Source organism: Lissotriton helveticus, chromosome 7, assembly GCF_964261635.1.
Source record: "Lissotriton helveticus chromosome 7, aLisHel1.1, whole genome shotgun sequence".
In the NCBI taxonomy this organism is placed as follows: Eukaryota; Metazoa; Chordata; class Amphibia; order Caudata; family Salamandridae; genus Lissotriton; species Lissotriton helveticus.
The window spans coordinates 1,588,041,596-1,588,059,651 of record NC_136068.1 but is presented as its reverse complement, the minus strand read 5'-3'; the positions used below and the strand labels follow the sequence as shown (position 1 = coordinate 1,588,059,651).

The 18,056-nt window shown below is 44.2% G+C and overlaps 1 protein-coding gene across 1 annotated transcript in view; it reads left to right on the top strand.

The window, feature by feature from the left end:
* The window catches only part of GYS1 (glycogen synthase 1), a 228,707-nt gene that overhangs the window by 40,682 nt on the left and 169,969 nt on the right, over positions 1 to 18,056 (top strand). The window contains exon 2 of the mRNA XM_078655153.1: positions 12,534 to 12,715. Within this exon, the coding sequence (XP_078511279.1) occupies positions 12,534 to 12,715 (182 nt within the window). The remainder of the gene's footprint in view (positions 1 to 12,533; positions 12,716 to 18,056) is intronic.

The window sequence follows — 18,056 nt, the reverse complement described above, 5'->3', positions numbered from 1 at the left end:
ATTTCCTGGTTAATCTCAGCTAGCTTGGTGGTGAAGGCAGCTTTGTTATTTTTGTTAATGGCGCTCTTCATTGTGGCTTCCAAAGCTGAGATTTTTTCTAGTAAGGCATCAGAAAGGCGCTTCGCCGTTTGTGATATTAGGAAAAGTAAATCTTTGGTGCATTTCCATGACACCTGGCACCAATCGACTTTGAATTGTTTATCCTCTAGGAAAAGTCTAGGGATGATAATGACGATTAGCCCCTGTGGGGCTATGTTGCTCCTAAGGTATTCTGTCATCATAATACCGTGTATTGTGATTCTTATTAGCTCTTTTTTCATCTCGGTTAATGTCAGCCATTCATCATTTGACGTGCCAGATGTAGAGGCAGTCGGGTTAGTCAGCAGGGGTGGCGCTGTTCTTAGTGCTTCGGCTATGGCATCCTCATCAAAACTCAGGCCCTGTACATCCTCCATGATAATGGAGGGTGGTTGGGGTAAGGGAAGATATGCTAGCCAGAGAAGTGCAGGCTCTGATTCTGGTCTAATAAGAATTGCTGATTAGAAAGTGGGCCAAAGAGGCAATATGATAGTCCCAGATTGAGTACAGCAGTTTCGGCCGGAGTAAGTTTCGAGTTGGTGAGATTGATTACTGACTTTGTTTCGTTTTGCGTGGTTTCCTTTGGTTGCGTTTCCAATAGCCTTGTTTTCCCGGATTGCTGCCGTTTGATGTACCTGGTACGGCATTTCCGGCGTTGCCAGCGTTTGTGGTTTGCCCGCTGTTTTTTGGTGTGCGGGTTTTGTGTGATCGCAGAGTTTCGCGTCGATCCTGGCACAGGCAATCGACCTCCTGTGCCAAGGAGAGCTTGGTAAACCCCAAAGTTGTCTCACGATTTGGGTCTACTTCAGGATCACTTTCCACTGCTGAACTTAGGCTAGAGAAAAAAGTTGCTGGTAACAAAGTGTCTTCTCTTGGTTGTTGGTTTACCATATTGGAACGCGCTTTTGCCTTCACTGCATCGTATCTTCTCGCAAAAGTGAAAACTTGTCCATTTGCATAGTCAATTCGATCCCTCTCAAACTTGAAAGCCTTTCTTTTCTTTATTATTTCTTCCTCCTTGGCCAGACAAATCATCATGTCGGCTCGCATTTTGTTAATAGTGTCTGTGACTTCTATTCTGGATATTTCATCCTCTAAAGTATTGATCTTAGTCTGTAGCTTAATGCGGTCACTTTCAGCGTATTTCACTAATATACGCAAGTATACCCTAGAACAATCGAGGTTTGCTTCTGCCCATTCTCCTAGTATTGCCGGATCTGGGTCCTCGTACTTCTTAATCCTCTGGGCACACGACCCACCTCCAAATAACGGGAAAGAGACCGATGATCTTTAGACTGGGTGTGAGTGTTTGATTGGTTCTGATGCTCCGTCCATCACCACCCCCTTTTGTACAGCTTTTTTTCAAAGCCATGATAGGCTGAAAGCTACGTGGAGCAAAGCTGTTGATGACTGGCTCATTTTAAGGGTCATGGGGGGCCCAAGCAAGACCTGGCAACTCCAGTTCCATTTGAATTTAGTGGCGAATGCTCCTGTGATCTGTAAAACAAAAAGGACACAGACATGCATCTTTGTTGCAGACAATAGTATTTTAGCTTAAATTTCACGTGACACTGTTGTTTTTTTTTTTTTTTTACAAAATCGAATTAGTCGAAACTTCAATATTGTTCTGTTTAAAAGTGGACTAAGTTTAAATTAAAGTATTGTTCTCTCATAGCAACAGAGACCCGGAATGAAAAACTGTTTATATAATTAGGCCGCATTTGGGACGTAACTTTCAAATGCATGCATATAATTGGCATTATTGCCACAGTCTAAAATAAATGTACATGTGCTTTACGTTTCAAACAGGATGTGCTTTATATGTCTCTCTCTTCCAGGAAAGCAGTTGAGGAATTGCACTTTCTTATGTTACTGATTGTATTGCTTTCCTATGCAAAAGTGAGGAGATTCAGGTTGCATTCTTGGTAGCTCGTTCAACAGCCAGGCACTTAAACACTATACAGCTGTTAAGTAGTACACATTGTAAATGCATCTATTTTGACAGACACAACTTTTTTTATACATGATGCTTATTTTTAAATTTACTACTAACTGGATAAATCTGCTGCTTGCTTTTACACTGGCAATGTGTGTAAATCCTATGCAATTGTGTTGCAGTTTCAGAAATATTGTGTCCCTTTGTTTTCATCTCGTAACTGTAGTTGGGGGAAAGGGCGAGCCACACAATCAGAGTACGGAGGCCTTGTGCAGTGAATTGAGGGATGTTTCTGCTTCATTCCATTTGTTTGTAATGCCTCTTAACACTTCACCTTTATTAACAACTCTTAAAGAGCTGTTCTCCTGTCAGGACAACACCCTTTTTAGGTCAAGATTCTTTGTGGGCCCACTGCTTTTCATGTGTTCCTTTTAGTGTCCTTTAAAAAGCCTTGCTTCCAAGTGGTTAATCTTTCCTATTTGTCCCTCCTTTTCGTCCTTTGTTCACTCACTAGTAGTTGTAACCTTCCACTTGTCCCATTGTAACATCTGTTTAGGAACTACTTTTCCCTTTATTTAGAAGCATTGGACATGAGCACGCAATGTTTTCAGTTGCTCTGAGCTCAGACTGCTGTTTACCTAAACAGGGCTGTAATTCTTGTTCTATCTTAACATATGCTGTGCCCCCCTCTTCCGCATGCCTGCAAAGGTTCTTAATATCCTTGTGCTGATCCCCCTCCTGCCTAGTGCGATCCCCTTCCTCCCCGACCCTGCTTTTTCCATTTTCTTAAAAAAGCTAGTGGTTCCAATCATTACTGTGATAAACACTTCTCCGTCCAAAAGATACATTTTTAGCCGCGCAGTCATTAAGTGATTTGCCCAGAATCACAGGATGCTCAGCCTCACACCAAGACACGAACCCAGTTCCCCAACTTCAAAATCAACCGCTTAGCAGTTAAGCTACATCCTCTTTATATCAGTAATTACAAACAAATCTTTTTAATGCTTTAACTCCTTCCATGCTGATGACGGCCCCCGGCCGTCATGCATCACAGTGCTCGTGTGCTGATGACGGCTGGTGGCCGTCATGAACCCCCGCCCACTCTTCAGAAGTGCCACACAGGCGCAGAATCGCGCCCGCGCCCAAGGGGTTAAGGTATTGTGAAGGGCACTGGTGTTTTTTGAACAGCTAAAGAAAGGCAACAATACAGTGTTTTTCTGACAACATAAAACAGCACATGCGATATTGTCCTTTTTATATATCCAGTTTCATGCTCTATTTTGATTCGTAAGGGTTCATTGTTCGTAGTATCCGTAGCCACGCCCCAGCGTCCCCTTCCGGATTGTCCTGGGACGTGGCCGTCCTGACGCTGTTACAAGTTCTGGAGCAGCGGACATCAACTCTGTGAGGAGAGGAGCTTATTTGATCAGCATTTTTACATAAGTTTTATTTCCTTCGAAAACCAGGTAGATCGGTACCTGGCATACAGAGCTCCTTAGGGTTGTCAAGCTTCCTAAATGTAAAAATGTAAATTGATACTTGTATAGCGCACTACTCACCCGCAAGGGTCTCAAGGCGCTTGTACCGCTGTGGAACCCATCCTGGCTTTCCCTGTGAGGTGTCCACTCCTGGGCACCCCCAAGGTGGAGGCCAGGCATCCTTAGCGTTGTGGGGCCGTTGTGGAGATTAAGCAAGCTATTGCCCAGAGTTGCAGAGTTGGACTCTATGATTGGAATAGGCACCGAGGCGAGAATTATCAGGGCCGTGGAATTTTTTAGCTTAAGACCCGCCGAGGCGGGGAATTGAACCCTGGTCCCGGGCTAGACTTCTGCATCAGGGTCTGCCGCTCTAACCATTGAGCCACACTGCTCTCATTATCATTACTCAAAATCACTTGTTGTTCTTCAATATGGAATAGTTTCTGATGCCAAAAGTTACTGCTGACTTCTAAATCAAAGCATTTCCCTTACTTTTTTACCTCTGCATTAAAATTAAAAAGTGCCATGTCTCTTCTACGTTTTAGCTGTCCGACCCTGTTTGCACTTGCCTGAATTGTTTTTAATGTTGATATGTTAAGTACTTTCTCAAAACTTGTACCTGTTATGAGATAAAAGTTGTTGCTTGAATCCGTTGGTTTTGCTGGGAGGAGGGAGCAGCTAAAATCGGGGTTCCAGCTCACTTCTGCCATTTTTTATTCGCTGGGACACGGAGAGGAGCTATTTTCTGACAGTGTGTGCTCTATTTCTCATGCTTTTAAACCTACAAGCCTGTCTATACCAGTCAGCGTCTCTGAGGCAACCAGAGCTGGCCATGCTGCTAATTTGACTGCTGATAAGAAGCAGAGAATGGTGTATGATGGGACAACCCTGCGAAATTTAGGTATAGAAGCGTCTTGCAAGGGAGATGTCATGGAGTGTGGAAAGTTCGATGTATTTCAGTGCGCATACTACAACTGGGTCTCTTCACATGGAGCGGAGGAATCTCCCACAGCGCCCACTAGCAGCTACACTAGACCTGGGAGGGAAAAACCCGGGTGAGATCTCTCAGCTTTTTTGCCAAAAACGCGCTCCCTGCAGAAGCATGAAATGCAAGTTTCTGACCTTCTCCAGAACTTCCAACCAGATTTACTGTTAACGGAAACTTGGCTTTATGAATCCTCCAATCCCAAGCCTGCAGCAGCCATTCCACATGGGTACAAGGTACTTAGGAACAGGCGGGCAACTAGAGCTAAATTTCGGGGGGTGGGGAGGGGGGCTGTAAAATATTTCGGGGGGCTAATTCTTCCTACCATAGACCGAGTGACTGAAAGAAGGGGTGAAAACACAACAAATGCCTAATTACAATTAAATGGTCTTTTAAAGACATTTTAAGTACTCGGGTGCGGCGGCAATTAAATGCTCGCAAGCCCGCAAAGCTGTCTCCGCCCGGGCTGACACACACGATGGGGGGGGGGGGGGAGACTGAAGCCCCGTGAGCCCAATTGGTGTTGCGCGCCTGTTCAGGAAGGACTGTCCTCTTGTTAAAGTTGGGTGGGGGTGGCTATTATCTTTAGGCAAGAATTCGATTGCACGGCTGTTACCCTGAGAAATATAGAGGGGATGGAATGTCTAGGTTTCCTCTGCTCTCTATCACCATATCAATCCCTTGCAGGTGCTCTGATCAGGGTCGGTGGGTGTCATCTTTAAATCCCTTAACTAGGCAGGAGAGCCTCTGGCGCTCAAATAAAGCCACTTTCTTTTTCTGGGTGATCTAAACCTTCACGTGGATATACCAATGGAGTCGGAAGTCATCTCTTTGACTGAGACTCTCTCAGCTCTTAGCGTCTTTCCTTATGTATCTAGTCCTATGCATAGGGCGGAACATACCCTAGATCAGGTGTTATCTAGTGTCAAGCTTGAGCTGAACCTTCCTGTACCTTTGGTTTGGACCGATCACTGTCTAATTAGCTTTAGATGGCCAATTTCCTGGAAAAATTGTCAAACTATTCCAGTGGTGTGGCGACAAAGCATAGAGCTTTTCACAGAATTTCACAGACCGATCTGGGGGCTGCCCTTAAAACTTCGGCCCCTCTATTATCGGGAAATCCAGTAAGGGACTCGTTCCAGCTAGAATCCTGGGTGATGCAGAGTATAAATGAGTTAGCCCCTATGATGATACATAACTCAAAGCAAAGCTTTCTGCCCCCTGGTTGAATGAATCATTAAAAATTAGTTTAAAAATCTTGGAAGTTTTCGGAAAGGAGGTGGCAGGAAAAACTATAGTTTTGAGCACAAACTTGAATAGAAGTTGGCCTTGACGGCCCACTACATTAAAGATAAGGCAACAAAAAAAACTATCTGGAAGATAAAATTGAGACCTCAAATAATAAAGGGAAGGAGATTTTTAGAATTGTCAAAGCCTTTTCCAATCCTGAATCCACTAGCAGAGATCATCCAATAGCAATGGAGTGGACCAACCACTTGGCTGAATTCTTCCACGGAAAAATCATGACTATTCAGAACTCCTTCTCTGGGGTGTCTCGAGCTGATAAGTTCGATATGATAGTTTCCAGTATGAAGCAGCCCTCAGGTGAAACCCCTTCTCTTCTGCAAATACCCCAGTTGTCGCTAGAAGAATCTCGGTCTATAATCAAGGAACTACAATCGGCAACCCCTGCTTATCCTTGTCCAGCTCAACTTTTGACAAAGGTGGACACGGCCATCAATTCCGTGGCTAATAAGGTTCTCAATGCCTCACTGGATGCTGGGTGCTTGCCTGCTATATGGAAACATGCTAAAATCCTCCCGCTATTAAAAAAAAAAACTTCTATTGATCCTAACGTTCCAGCTAATTACAGGCCTAAATCCCTATTTCTGGCCTTCTCCAAGGTGCTGGAAAAACATGTGAATGCAGTAATTTAGGACTATGTGGAAAAAAAGAATCTGCTGCCTAGTAGCCAATCAGGCTTTAGAGCTAGTAGCAGCACAGAAACCGCTTTGCTGGAGGTTACAGAACCTATCAAAGAGAAGTTAGATCAGGGGGGAAAGCAGTCGTAGTATTGATAGACCTGTCGACGGCCTTTGATACTGTCCCTTATGCTAAACTTTTGGTAAGTATTGAGAAGCTTGGTATCCGTGGAACTGCTTTAAAGTGGCTAGCTTCAATTCTAGAGGACAGAAGTCAGGAAGTTGTGGACCCCAGCCTTCACTGCTACCGTTCCTAATTAGAAAGTGGGGGTCCAGCAGGGCCCTGCTTAGAGCTATACGCTTTTTAATATGTATATGACCCCACTATCATCATTGGCGGAAGCATGCGGGGCGAAAATAATATTGTATGCCAACGACACCCAGCTTCTCTTCACCTGTAAAAAAAGTGACAGACTTTGAGGGGGGAAAAGATTAGAATGTGCCTCTCTAGGGTGTTCAATTGGTTGGTGAGGAATCAATTCAAGCGTAACCCCGAGAAATCGGAGATTATCTTTTTGGATGCACCTCCCTCTGAAGAGAGGAGACTCTGGTGGCTTTTGGACTTGTCTCCACCACCCTCTACTCACAACACAGTCGAAGATCTGGCATTTTTATCGATAGCACTCTCGATGAAACATCAAATTCAAACTGTAGCAGGCACCTGTTTTGGTCTACTATGAATGCTGAGGAATTTTTTATCTCATCATTGACCACTAGGAAAACTGAAGTCCAGGCACTGGTTACTTCCAGACTGGATTACGCAAATGTGTTGTACTTGGGTCTGCCGGACTATCTTTCAGGTATTTCAAAATGCAGCGGCGAGATTGGTTCTCTTTTTAAATCCCAGGACACCAATGTCCCCTCCTCTCCGTGCCCTTCACTGGTTACCAGTGAGAAAGAGGATCAAATTTAAGGCTTTGGTGCTTACTTTCACAGCCTTACATGGCATGGGTGCCTGTTGCATCAGGAAGAGAATATCCCATTGCATGCCATAAAGAACTCGAGGTCTTCATCCAATCGCCTGGCCTCTATACCCAGGATACGTCGGGCTCGATTTGGAGGAAGATCCTTTGTTTCTGGGAGCCCAATCCTGGAACCCTCTTCTGGTGACCATCAGAGCCACTATGGATCTGGTTGTTTTTAGGAAACAAGTTCAACTTTGTTGACCTGCAATTAAGAGGCACCGGGGAAAGTGGAGAGCTTGCTTTGTAGTCGTGCGCTTTAAAAATGCGAGTTCATTCAGTCATTCTTCCTCATTACAGTTCATTTCTTGATGTTTGATGAGCTCCCTGTGTCCGTTTTTTGCTTTGCTGGAATTCTTTTGCTGCTAAATACAGAGCTGGCTCGGCACTAACACATAGGGCTTCGTTATGAGTCTGGCGACCGCCAGACTCACGGTGGCGGTCTCCCAACCTCCCTTTTAAGACTAGGGTGATCAGGCCGCCCTGGAAACACCGAATCGGCCAGGGAATCACGGTTCCCTTGCGATTGCACAGTGGTTCTGACGCTGCAATATGCTTGGCGGGGCCGCAGCATATTAAGAGTTTCCTCACCACCACACTTTTAATGGTGGTGCAACTGCCATGAAAAGTGTGGGGGAGAGTAAACCAAGGGGGCCCTACAGGGCCCCCTGGTGCCTCACGCCACGTGGATGCACATGGGGGGCAGGGGGGTTCAACATGTGCCCCCCCAGTGTGCATGCCCACCAGTACCTGCACAGCATGGACTGCAGCAGTAGTGAACCCTTTATACATTCACCTCGCACAACATTTGCAAAACCTACCCTGAATCAAGATTGAGCAGAAAGTTGGCCACCTTCGTGGGTCTGAATGGTAAGCTTTAGCCTATTGCCCTCAATTGTTTGGCACACACCTGACTGGACAGTGGCCATGTGCTTTAGATTAACTCTGACATTAACCAATGTGCTCCCAAAGTAGATTTGTGCAGTGTGCGTAACGGGAGTCAACCCTCTCTATATCGAGTAGATTCTAGCTCGTTTATTCGTTCAGCCTCCTGAGCATGATCTTTGCTCCGACTTTACTACTTTCCTATTGACTCCTGATGCCTGTGCATTCCGTCCGAGCACGGGAGGGAAGTTGCTACTCTGTGGGAAGCCCCTCAAATATGCTCCCCTTTTTTCCAGCCTTCTGACTTTTGTTAGGGTCTATGCTTGTGCTTATAATGGGTCCTCTTTGGGCATGACGCCATATTTGATTTGGCTTCTATTCTGTCTTCATTAGTTGTGTGTCGGAACCAGAAGCTGGGGAAAGCAGTGGCTACCTTGAAAGGGAACACCATATTATTTTTTGGGGTTTGCAAAATTCCTGGGAATATATCTTGTGTGTTCTTGAGGTGGCACTGTGGGCTTTTTAGGTTTGAGGCAAGCATGTATTCCTGAATCGGACTGCATGACCCAGTGTGTAGTAACTGTCCCTGGCAGCACAGCATCCAGGATGATGTGCTGCATGGCTAAACACTTAAAAGGTCCCAAAGGTGAGACCAATTGACTAAGCTAATGCTTGAGTTTTTTTTTTTTTTTTTTTGAATGCTCCTTAAGACTCCCTGCGTGCTGAAAATTATACAGTCTGAGGCCACCTCGGCGTGAAGCTTAGAGAGAACCTAGGTTCGGAGTAAATTCAAATAATTAAATATTGCATTAAAATGCTATTCTAATTTGGGTTTAATTATCTTAACAATACTTGCCATGCATGGTAAAGACTGCGTGGAAAGGGCATTAGTGTTGAAGTTGTCTTGTAATGTCATACAACCCACCCGGAAAAGCACCAGAGACACTGTCCTTGGGATGAGGGCGTGGTTGGGCTGGCCTGCTTGAACATAGTGATGTCCCAGCAGGCTGTTTTAATGTGAAAGGGTAGCTGGGCTGGGCAAGTGGAGAAGGATATTGACTGACCTTCTGGTCCTTTGAGAGAAGGTGGCTTTTGAGACCTATCTTGGTCTCCAGACACCCGAGTGCTTATCTCTTGCTGAAAAGTACATTTTTATACCACAGACCACTGGATTGCACGGTTGTCCGAGAGGTCACTTTTACTTCAGAAACCTCCTTGCAGTGAGACCATGCGAATTTGAAAGGACGCATAAAGGAATGCTGACCGATAACCCGCTCGTTGTGTAGCTAGGAGAGCCTCCGGAACAGTAGCTTCCCTTCCGCTGCCCCTCCCCCCTCTTTCATTTGACTGGTATGGTACTCAAGGTCAGCTAAGCCTCCTCTTGAAGATAGTGTAAGCGGCCAGGGCTGAAGCAGTGAGTCCCCTTGGAAGGGCATCGGAAGAGAATTCCATCTGGAGAGCATGGGAAGGGGCGTCCTCGGCTCTTGGCAGTGGTCGACAGCCACTTTCTCGCTCTATCTTCACAGCAAAGGCAAGCAGATAAGCAAAGGGCGTTTAGTGCATTTTCTTCCATGTCCATCTCCTTGACTGGCCCCGCTGTACCTCCCCAGGGCGGATTCCTTCTCTGCGAGTTCCATCTGGAATACTGAACTTTAATGTTTAATAGAACGTGTATGTGATGTAAGTTTGAACATATCATGCTCTCTTTCACCTTATTGTAGCCACTTACCTAGTTAGCTACGTTGTTTATAAACTGCTTCGACTGGGCTGTGCACGAGCCAACACAAGCTCAACAAAAAAGAAGCAAAGTCCATCTTCATGCCTGTCCACACACATAATACACGTCAAAGTTCTTTACATTAACCACCACAAATCTCTAAACTTTCCACGCATCTCTACTTGCAAACAACAATGCACAACAAAAAGATGGAAATTCAGAAGCGTGCCAAAAGTGCACTCGGATTAAGAAAGTGCAAATGTGGCATACTAATGATAGAAGGTTTGTGCTGATAATGCAACATTGACATTCCCCTCCCTCCACCCTCCTACTCCTGTTTACGAGGAAGTAATATTTCTCTCTTCTCAATTGTTCGTTTTTGCTCCTCTTTCCTAGCTGTAACTCCACTAGCTTTCTATTTTTCACTTCACACTGTCATCCTTTTGAGCCCTCTCCCTCACTCCTTCTCTTGTGCCGTTTCTCTCTTGTTCCTTTGAAGCGCGGTCATATACACTATGCTAACTTTTTTGTTTTTCTATTCTTTTACGTTTCAGAACACATCAGGAAATGCTGTAAAAATGTAATTAAAACAAAAAGCAATAGGAATCGTACCCCAGTTCTAAATAACCAATACCTAGACTTCTCTGCTCAAGTCATGGACACAACAGAATGAATATGTTTACAATTTTCTGAAAATCAGAAGAGAAAGGGTCCAGCCCATCCCATTCAAATCGAGCTGCCTCGCTTTCAGAATGAGCTGCATCATCTTTAGAGCCAGCACTACCAGCCCTTTTGGATGAAGAGCTTATCTTCTCGGCTCGCTTACAGCCAGGGCACCTTTTGACCGGAAAACGAATTGCCAGAACAACAAAACAAGGCAACAACCCTTCTCCATCTATGCACCCTTGATCTGCAACTAGATCCCCACATCCATCAAGACTGCGCTAATGTGGAAAGAGCTGAAGGTGCACTTTTTCAATGACCAATACATCCCAGCGCTGTAACAGTCCACTTCCTCTCTCAGAACTCAGCAACTTTCCAATCACTTATTGACTGCATCTTTGTCTTTGACCATGCACAGCTCTCCATCATCTTTGTGTTAGATTTGTGCTACACAAATACCTCATACATACATACAATATCCTAGCTGTCTCTTTATTTGGATGCCTGTGAACAAAAGGTCTAAAATTTGGTGATGGACAGTTTGATATCCGGAGCACTGGGCCTTGCTGCATGGTGACAGTCCATGGAACTTAACTTCCTACTCTGACATTCAGTGGGGTTTTCTTATAGTGCCTTGAACACAACACTCACTGTAAATTGGGGATAATTCTCACACGTACTGGGACCCTAAGTTCATTACTGAGATCTGAGGTGACGAGATAGAATGTATTGCCCTGCTTTTCAAACTTATTGAAATTTTCTGGACAACAGGGCGAGGAAGCTGGACTGAGGTCCAGGCTGCTCTAACCTAGCCAGATTTTCTGGATATTCACATAATTTCGATTTATATGCAGTAAATATGAAAGTAAATAATTTGAATATTAAGTTATTATTATGAGAATTTGGCATGGATCCGGACCTTCTGAATCTATTTTAGACACCCCAATCCGAGGAGATCCTTAAAAGGAGAAATTTCTATGAAAGAGCAAATCTGGCAAAAATATCTGCACTCAGAAGCCTGCTTAATTTCACCTTTCTTGAGGGCGTGAATGTGGAAGGTATTGGTCCTAATTGCTGCAAAAATATGCCTCTAGATAAGCAGATGCGACTTTAGATAAAACCCCCAGGATGGAACAAATGCTCCCAGAGACACATTGGTATTGGTCATCCATGGACCCTGCTCCTGTTGAATCCGGTGTGGATGTTTTCTCGAGAAGGAGTTTGTTGTGTATTTTTTGTCCTCTGAGTTAAATGTGAGGAAATGTGAAACCGTGCAGGATTCAATATGGCTGATATATTTTCCTATCCTTATTAATTCTTTTGAACCTCGGTTGCTCCCGCCCTCCTGCTACTGTCTCAAGTTTCTAAATTCCATATTCATATTGTGAAAATTGATCGGGATACCGGTCAACACTAAATGCCACAGTGGAACCAACGTCTGCACTTTTTGAACTCCCTGTGGGATTTACTGTGTTGCCACTTAGGCCTTTAAGGCTTCACTTCCCAACAAATCAGAGTCTGTGCCAGCAGTGTTTAATAAAAGTTTCGAAAACAATTGTATAAACTTGTGATATGTTTAGTTTGCTTTTGTTCCCATTCTCTACTGTTTCATATATGCAATTGCTTAGAAATGCACCATGTTTCACCTGTTTTTCAAACAGCGTAGCCTTCCCGTGTTTTGTGTAATTCCTGGAATTAGAAAGGCCAACTAATCTCCCAATCCGGTCTCCCAGGGTGTTCTCGTCAGTGGTGAATTTGACAGTGTGTTTGTGCATTGAGGTGTTCCCAATCTTGCTTGCTCACTGCTCGCTTGCTACCTGCTCACATCCTGTTTTTTCATTCCACAGTTGGAGGTATCTATACAGTGATCCAGACGAAGGCAAAGATCACCTCGGACGAGTGGGGGGAGAACTACTTCCTGATCGGTCCATATTTTGAGCACAATGTTCGGACTCAGGTAGAGCTGATTGACCCTCCGAACCCAGCCATCAAGCGCACAATTGAGTCCATGAATTCCAAGGGATGCAAGGTGAGCTGAGATCTGCTGGGTTGCCCATATGCACGGTGGCTGATGCCCTCCCTGGAACCATAGAGGGGCATTTCCATAGAAAGTAGCCTCAATCTTGAGACCCACTAAAGCAACATGAATAGTGCTGACAACAAACCCTACCTACATTCAAGATAGGGGTTCTCTTTGCAGCTCTCTAGCCCTAGCTCCACAATTCTACAGTAGGCAGAGTGCTAGAAATATCCTTGATGTACGGCACAATGGAGTTCTGACATGGATGATGTTCGGAACCCCTGTTGCCATTTAGCATCGCCTAGTTCAGCTCTAATGCATTTACATTTAAGTCTGGAAAGGTGTCTACATAGGTTAAACACTGTTGACAGCTGGTGTGATCCGAAGAACAACTCAGCATTTTATCCTTCCAAGTTTGATACGCTGCGAGCCATTTAATTGATAATTGTAACACCTATTGTTTACAGTGCCTGGAAATAACAGAAACTGCGATATGACATGCATATAAAAAGATTCTTACTGTAGGGAAAGAAAGATCTGTTATCCCCATAATCTGGAGTAATACATAACCTCCTGAGATTCTGGATTGATAGCAGAAGATGTGCTTCCGGCTACCCCTTACGGCTCAGGTTCAGCCTGCCGCTGTCCTAGTAAAACACTGCAGGCATCCCCAAAATATAAGTGGGTCTGTACCATTTGGGCTAGATGAAAATTATGTACATCAGAAGTAATTAGATAGGTGTACATAGCTGGGGTTAGTGAGTAGAATTCAGGGCTCGGAGTGTGGAGGTCCAGTTCTAGAGCTAGCAAGAATGAAGATTTTTTTAATGGAGAATCAATAGTGTGAACTGTATTAATTGTTTTTTTGTCTGACTTGCCTCTAACTCCTGGAATTCTTCTACCCCAGTACATGTTTTATCTATTAGGCCCAATATTCAGTTTTTCAGACACTTTATCACCATGTGTTTCAGATTAAATTTGCACCCAGTTCCAACCCCTAATAGCTTTTCCCATCCAGCATCTTAAATTAAAGCCTGCCTTCAAACGCATAGAGCGTGCAGGACACGCACACTGGAACTGCTCAAATGCCCTGAAATAAAGAACCTAAATTCACAGCCAGTTTGCCTCCAGGTATTCTTTGACCTGCTTCTTTACTGTTTGCCTTCTGGAGTTCAGTGGAGAGCTTGCTATGGAGTTTTGTTCTCTTCTGTTGGGGTGTCCTATCCATATCCATCTTTTTCTTGTAATGATGGTATCTGTTTTCTTAATAGTATCTGATGAGCAGTTCCTGGTTTGAGATTGTTTGCGGCCAGAAAATGCACAAGATTCTTCATCGGTTACTGGTGTGGAAGCCTGATAGTTTGTTGATAACGCTTTGCATAATTCGCCAGCATTCTGTTGCATACAAGAGTGTGGACAGACCGCAGCTCTGGTAAAGTCTCAGCTTGGTGTTGGTGCTGTGCTGAGGTGACCTCCACACATTGCTCAGCATCCTGAAGGCATTCCTGGCCTTGTTTAGTCTGCTCATGATGTCACTGCCTGCCCCCTCTATCATATCTGATAATACTGTCTTGGTAGGGTAACTCTTCAGTCATGGCTAGGTCCTCTCCATTCATGGTTAGGTCCTCTCCATCCTCCTTGATTTGTGAAGACTTTGGGATGGTGACCAGCATGACATCTGATATCTTCATGTTGATCTTCAGGCCCACTTGCTGTGAATAGGAATTGAGGTGAGGCATCTTTTCAGGCACCCAATGGTGTGTGCGAGAGAGCAAGATTAGGTCATCCGCATATTCCCCCAGTGTAGAGAATAACGTCCATTTGACGTCTCTGGCTTGGTCTTGTGCTGTGCGTCGCATCACCGAGTCTATGACTTGGTTGAAGAGCAACGCTGAATCGTGCATCCCTGTCTCACACCAGTATTGATTTCAAAGCAATACTCCGTATCTCCCACCTTGCAGGTAAAAAATTATCAAAGAGGCTCTTGATGAGAAGTATCTGCTGCAGTAAGCCATCAGCTCTCAGTACAGGGAGACTCTGTCACAGGCAATGCTGTCAAACTGTAATAACTGGCATGAAATCACCCTTCAGTCATTTCTGTGTAAAATCCTGGTGAAAATCATTATACAGCACATTTTCTAATGCTGTGGACTTGCAGTTAAATAAGGAATTGGCTGGGTCTGCAAAGCCAGAGTGTGTTGATCAGATCCTTACTCTGTTGGAATAGAATCAAGAAAGAAAAATGTACCCCGCACATGTGATATAGTTTTATGGTGATCCCTACCTGGTTTAAGAATTTGCTGCATAGAGCATTGGGATATATGGAAAACCAGTCAATAGTTACCATATCGAGGAGGAGTTGGGTTCTTGCATCAGCCCTGTAATGGGCTAATTTCCAATGGCGTGAGGCAGGGCGTTTGTTCTTGATGATTTTTTTCGGTGCCCTGAGGAAGGTGTATGGCGTTTGACGGGTTACACCGAAATGCCTGTTGGCATGAGATTGAAGCCATTATAGGACCATTAAGCGATACCAACACAGGTCCAACGTAAAGTGTATAAAGGACTGAGGAATAGTAAAGTACACTAACACTGGGAAAGACTTTTTTTTTTTTTTTGTATGCAATATCATTAAAGAAGAATTTTATTATGAGTTTTTCTCTCATGAACAAAAGACTATATTAACAGTTGTTGGACACTGTTAATGTACAGAAATGTTATGTAAAGGTGTGCATAAGGGGTGTGAGGTGTGACCGAGTGTGTATTTTATGAGGGGGTGGCTGTGTGTGATGTAGGGAGGAGCTAATGCATTTGGATTTTGTGACTATTTGCTTTGTGTAAGAAATCAACATATGTATCTAAAGAATCCTGTGTAACAAAGACCAGTTTCATTTTTTAATAATTGCATTTTGACCTAAATGAAGTGGAATTATGTTTTGGTACATATTGTACACTCCATATGGATTGTGTTTGTTTGTAAAGAGTATTTTGATAACATTGAGTGACTATATAGCGATTGTTTCTATTAATAAGGGGATGTGGTGTATTTTTGTATGGTCTTTTTTTCCCTGTTCTGTTACTTGTATTTATTTCCGGGGCCCTCTTTCCCTATTCCTAGATCCTTACTTTATGCAACATCATAGAGCAGTACACGTAGTGGCAGAGACCATTCTAAACTAATTTAAGTCCTGTTAGGTCCAGGTTTATTTGTGCCATTGGCCATATAGATGTGTTTGCTCTTCTGAGAAGCCCACTGGTTCAGTGATATGCTGTTCTTCAGTGTTGCTGGACAAGATGCAAGAGTGCCTTTCCCTATGTTAAGGCGTTAACCCTGGCATCTCGCTAATACCCCATCGACTGCAGAGCTAGTGCAGTTTGAATGTAGTTCAAAGCTAAAGCCATTAACTTGCCTAGTTATTTCCACAATATATTCAAGATCAGTACTTTACAATGAGTCTTTCCAGATCTCTGTGCTTGGCCGACCTTCCTGGTAAGAGGAGTTGGATGTGACTTGTGTGGGCAAAATACATTCCTCATGTGGGCGTCATCTTTGCAAGTGATGGTGGTGCACTAAGCAGTTCAGTATTCATCTCAGTTTAAGGACAAAGGCACTCTGTATATTCTTCGGTGTGCCACTAAAGTGCTGTCAGATCAGATCAGGGTGATGGCTGGTGCTGGGTGATGTGCCACTGCAAGCTGTACTATAGACTAAACCTTGGCCAAGTCTCTCCACTACTAAACAAAATCCCAGGCTTAGACCCCGAGGACCTTAACAACTTCAGGTCAATCTCAAACCTGGCCTACCTGGCAAAAATCCTCGAGAAATTTGTCCTACTCAACCAGCACATCGACACAAACAATCTCTTGGACGCTCACCAATCAGGCTTTAGTAAGGGCTGCAGCACAGAGACAGCCTCACTAAATATTGCAGACGACATCCACAAATGTATAAATGCCGGTCGCTGCTGCCTGCTCATCTTCCTAACCTATCCACAGCCTTCGACACGGTGGACCATAAACTTCTTCTCAACACATTAAAACAACGGATCGGAGCAGACTGCATGGTGCTGAAATGGTTCACCTCTTTCTTCCAAAACCGTTCTCACCAAATCAAAATAAATAACGCAATCTTCGATAACTCCACTATAACCAGATGTGTCCCTCAGGGTTCAGTCCTCTCACCCACTCTCTTCAATATCTATATGGGACCCCTTACTACCATAATCAATCAAGGCACATCACCTACCACCTATACTCTGACAACATCCAGCTCTACCTGGAAGTCTCCTCTCCAGAAGGCATACGCCGTTTCAATGATACCCTAAAAGAAATTCAAAACTGGCTATCACACAACCACCTGTACCTTAATCAAGATAAGACCGAAATCATTCTCCTCTCTAACAATGGACAAACCCACCCGGTCCAAGAATGGATTAAGCTCATGGACTCCCTAAACTGCGACTGTTCCCTAACCGGCTGCGCCAAGTCGCTGGGCATCTTACTGGACCCTAACCTGAACATGAGCTCGCACATAAAAGCTACCATTAAGAGTGCTCACTACAAACTAAAACTACTCAACAAAATCAAGCACTTCCTCCCGCCTAATGATCTCAAGACTGCCACGCAAGCCCTGGTTCTATCCACACTAGACTACGGAAATGCTACCCCCACAGGCACAGCAAAATCATACCTAGCCCCCATGAGAACAACTCTAAATGCCGCAGCAAGATGGTCACTGGAGCAAATAGGCACGATCATAACTCGCCCTCTCTGAAAAACCTCAAATGGCTCCCCATTGAATCTCAATGCCAGTTCAAAATTGCCTGTCTCACCAACAAAGTCCTTCACACTGGCAAACCAGTGTACCTTGCAGCCAAGCTCACTAAGGCAGACCAGGCAAGAAACCCGAGGAGCACCAAAAACCTACTTCTCATTCCCCCAAAGACCCAAACAAAAAGCCCTGGCTTGCTCCTTTTCGGGAAATTCCCCCAAAATCTATAATTCCCTGCCAGCAGATCTCAGAACCAACCCCTCCTTCGTGACCTTAAAAAAAACAAAAAACTTAAGGACCTCCTCCTCGCCCGACACCTTTAACCTTTGGACCATACACCGTAGTACCTTTCCAAAGACTCTCCATTTTTGCTCTGTCTGTCTGCTCTCTCTTGTTTATCTGTGTACATGTTGTAAAGCGCTCTGATACCCTCGGGTCTTGTCAGCGCTATATAAAACTCTCTAAATAAATAAAATAAATAAAAAGACCGGTAAGCTTCAGGTTCAAAAACAAGTTTATTTAGACAGTTGTCCATAAAACATTCTAAAAACAAATACACATTAATTAAAACCTTTAAAATGA